At 41.8% G+C, this 4,101-nt stretch overlaps 1 protein-coding gene across 1 annotated transcript; it reads left to right on the top strand.

Annotated features, from left to right (window-relative positions):
• The first annotated feature begins 744 nt into the window (after positions 1-744).
• On the top strand, positions 745-3,432 carry psmb4 (proteasome 20S subunit beta 4). The gene is made up of 8 exons (XM_044052088.1): positions 745-894; positions 1,655-1,781; positions 1,856-1,935; positions 2,090-2,236; positions 2,598-2,679; positions 2,805-2,921; positions 3,150-3,238; positions 3,345-3,432. Exons 1-8 carry the CDS (start codon positions 767-769, stop codon positions 3,355-3,357), a joined length of 783 nt encoding a protein of 260 aa, XP_043908023.1. The 5' UTR covers positions 745-766; the 3' UTR covers positions 3,358-3,432.
• Positions 3,433-4,101: the final 669 nt, after the last annotated feature.

Here is a 4,101-nt window from a genome sequence, read left to right as displayed (position 1 = left end):
AGTTCCTCAAAACCCTCTCCTTACTGATCATCATTTACTCACATTTGGGACTGACTCATCTTCTAGCACAAGAGCTTTAGAAGCACCAGGTGCACAGTTAGACAGTTTCTCCACTATAGATCTCCCTGAGTTAACATCATTAGTTTCATCATCTAAGCCATCAACCTGTCAGTTAGATCCTATCCCCACCAAACTGTTTAAAGATGTGTTTCCTTTAATTAACAGCTCTATATTAACTCAAATTAATCTATCCTTATTAACTGGATATGTGCCCCAAACGTTTAAAGTAGCAGTCATTAAACCCCTTCTAAAAAAAAGCGATATCTAATCTTCCCTTTGTTTCTAAAATCTTAGAAAAGGCAGTTGCTAATCAATGATGTGAATATCTGCGCATTAATGGCCTGTTTGAAGATTTTCAGTCAGGTTTTAGATTAAACCATAGCACAGAAACAGCACTAGTTAAAGTTAGTAACTCAGATAATGGTCTAGTTTCTTTACTTGTCCTGTTAGATCTTAGTGCTGCATTTGACACCATTGATCATGATATTCTACTGCAGAGATTGGAGCAGACTCTTGGTATCTTGGTATACTGCTTATATCCAAGTATATCCTTGCATACTTTGATATTGAGAAACGGCCAAGCAGTGAATCCCATCTACCCTCCCAACAGCAGGTGGCAGCAGAGCTCCACCCTGTGACGTCTGATCGGTGAAGCGAGAAAAAAAGAAAAACTCTGTTGTGTCGTCACTTCCTGTTGCAGTTAAAGATGGAGTTTGGAGTGAAGATGAGTCTGTGGGAAGATGGACCGAGGCCCGGTCAGCTTTATTCTCTGTTCCCCGGCGGCAGTAGCAGCAGCGGACCAGTCCCCGCCTGTGCTCCGATCAGACACACACTGTGAGTGAACCCGAACCAGCACCGCGGTTCTGTGTGACTTTAACCCGAACATGTCGCGGTTTGTGCTGTATCATCCCACTGAGGCTAAGCTAGCGGAGGCTAAGCTAACTGGGGCTTAAATATTTTAATTTAGAACAAAATCTTCTGGATTAAAATAATTTAATTAGTGATGAAAATCAAAGTTAAGTCGTGAACATGAAGCTGTAAGTGTGCAGACTAGCTGTTAGCCAGCTACATGTGAATCCAAACACTTTAATTTTGAAGATTTTGTCTAAATGTAATCTCTGTTTTAAAACATGACGTGGAATTAAATTCAGAACAGAAATGAGAAGCGAAACAGTATTAGCAACAGAAAAGAGACAGTGAGTGTTTAATAAAGAGAAAACGGCACATTCAAGTTATTGTGATAAGGAAGAATGAGACAGAATGAATGACTTTCACTTTCAACATGAGCTCCTTCTGTTAGAGGTTTGTGGAAACAGACTCCACCAATTCATGCTTACGAAGCAAAAATAATAATAAATTAATAAATAAATCCTCAGGTGATTTAGTGAAGACACGTTTAGAGTTAATAATCAGCAGATTATATTGATATGAATCAGAAAGTTAATTTAAGTACTTGTGTTCTAATAGTCTCTTTGTCTGCCTGCCTGTCCTTCTCTCTCTGCGTTTCTGTCCTCTCTGTCTCTCTGTGTGTCTGTCCTCTCTGTGTGTCTGTCCTGTCTCTCTGCGTGTCTGTCCTCTCTGTCTCTGTGTGCAGGACACCAATGGTGACGGGGACGTCGGTCCTCGGGGTGAAGTTTAGCGGTGGTGTGATCATTGCTGCAGACATGTTGGGCTCGTATGGTTCTCTGGCTCGCTTTAGGAACATCTCTCGCCTCATGAAGGTGACACTCGTCATTGCAATCATCTGGACATCAGCTGACCTGTGACCATGTGACTGAGTGTGTTTGTGTTTCAGGTGAACAACAGCACCATCCTGGGAGCTTCAGGAGACTATGCTGACTACCAGCACCTGAAACATGTCATCCAACAGATGGTGTAAGAATCAAACACACACACACACACACACACATACATGAACCCGCTGCTGCTTCGTCACTGATCACTTGTTTTCTCTCTCTCTCTGTCTGTCTGTGTGTGTGTGTGTGTGTGTGTCTGTGTCTGTGTGTCTGTGTCTGTGTGTGTGTGTCAGGATTGATGAGGAGTTGCTAGGTGACGGTCACAGCTACAGTCCAAAGGCCCTGCACTCATGGTTGACCAGAGTGATGTATAACCGCCGCAGCAGAATGAACCCACTGTGGAACACTGTGGTCATCGGAGGCTTCTACAACGGAGAGGGGTGAGAGACCATGAGCACATGATCAGTCACATGTCGGCCATCTTTGCTACTGTGTCCTTTCATGTCAAACATAAACTGTTGATTGAGCCAATTCTGTCACATTGTTTGCTTAATGTTGTTGAGTGTTTTGTCCTCACTAAAGTCAACTATATTAGATTAAGGATGAATATTCATGCGTCAAAGGTTAAATCTATGATCTCATGAACAGATCAGAGGGTGCATGCCCCTCATCGCTGTTGTCTCTTCTCTGAAGATTTCATTATTTGAACAACCATAGCAAACGCTCTTCACTTATACCATGAAACTGTAGAAACGCTTTGTTCTATTACCACTAAATCTGACGCCATACTTTGTTTTCTAGTTTCCTCGGGTATGTGGACAAACTGGGCGTGGCCTATGAGGCTCCCACAGTGGCCACTGGTTTTGGAGCGTACCTGGCTCAGGTGAGAGACGCCTCCTGTTTCACTCTGGACTTTTGAAAACAATGTTTCCAATGATGCCAAACGTATGCAAGGAGCTGCGTATTCACTTCTTGTGTGTGTGTGTGTGTGTGTGTGTGCGCGCGCAGCCTCTGATGAGAGAGGTGGTGGAGAACAAGGTGGAGATCAGCCAGCAGGAGGCACTGGACCTGGTGGAGCGCTGTCTCAAAGTACTCTACTACAGAGACGCTCGCTCCTACAACAGGGTGAGTTCATCATCAGTAGGTGTGGTCATCATCAGTAGGTGTGACAGCACCTAGCAGTAGACAGCATGTTTTGCTACAGCAGGCCTCCAGGGGGAGATCTTCCTTATCTCTCCTTTGATGGAAATTCAACAAAGCCAATGTAACTTGTTGAAACCTTTAATCTCAGTGACATCTGTTTTTGTCCATTTGTTGAAACGAGACGAATGAGTGATGTCATGTTTATTTCAGCATGAGATCGCCATAGTAACAGAAAAGGGCGTGGAGATTATCGGCCCGCTGTCATCTGAAACCAACTGGGACATTGCTCGCATGGTCAGGTGAGGTCAAAGGTCAACATGATAAACGTGTGTTTAGTGATGAATCAGATCTCAGATCAGATGACTGCAGTGTCTTCACTCGTCTTTCTTTGTTTTGTCTCTTCAGTGGCTTTGAATGAAGACCAGCTGCATCCTCTCATATTCACTCGTTCACTGTCTGTTTTTGTACAATGAAAATAAAACAAAAAAATCTCTTTTCCTGCTTTTATTTGTTTTTAATCTGAATCTCAAATAACAATACAGTGAGTACATTAGTTTCTGCAGTTTTTACAACATATATATTTATATGTGTATATGTATGTATATATATGTATGTGTGTGTGTGTATATGTATGTATGTGTATATGTGTGTGTATATGTGTGTGTATATGTGTGTGTGTATATATGTGTGTGTATATGTGTGTGTGTGTATATGTATGTATGTGTATATATGTATATATACAGTTGTGCTCATAAGTTTACATACCCTGGGAGAATTTATGATTTCTTGGCCATTCTTCAGAGAATATGAATGATAACACAAAAACCTTTCTTCCACTCATGGTTAATGGTTGGGTGAAGCTATTTATTGCCAAACAACTGTGTTTACTCTTTTTAAATCAAAATGACAAAAGAAAGTACCCAAATGACTCTGATCAAAAGTTTACATACCCCAGTGACTTTGACCTGATAACATGCACAAACGTTGACACAAACAGGTTTGAATGGTTAATCAAGGTTCCCATCCTTTCCTGTGACCTGTTTGGTTGTAATTAGTGTGTGTGTATAAAAGGTCAGTGAGTTTCTGGGCTTCTGACAGACCATTGCATCTTTCATCCATGTTTCTGGATTTTTAGTCATGGGGAAAGCAAAGGAATTGTCAA

This window comes from Solea senegalensis, linkage group LG20 (genome assembly GCF_019176455.1).
Source record: "Solea senegalensis isolate Sse05_10M linkage group LG20, IFAPA_SoseM_1, whole genome shotgun sequence".
Lineage (NCBI taxonomy): Eukaryota > Metazoa > Chordata > Actinopteri > Pleuronectiformes > Soleidae > Solea > Solea senegalensis.
The sequence above is the reverse complement of the archived record's forward strand: the minus strand, read 5'-3'. Positions and strand labels throughout refer to the sequence as shown.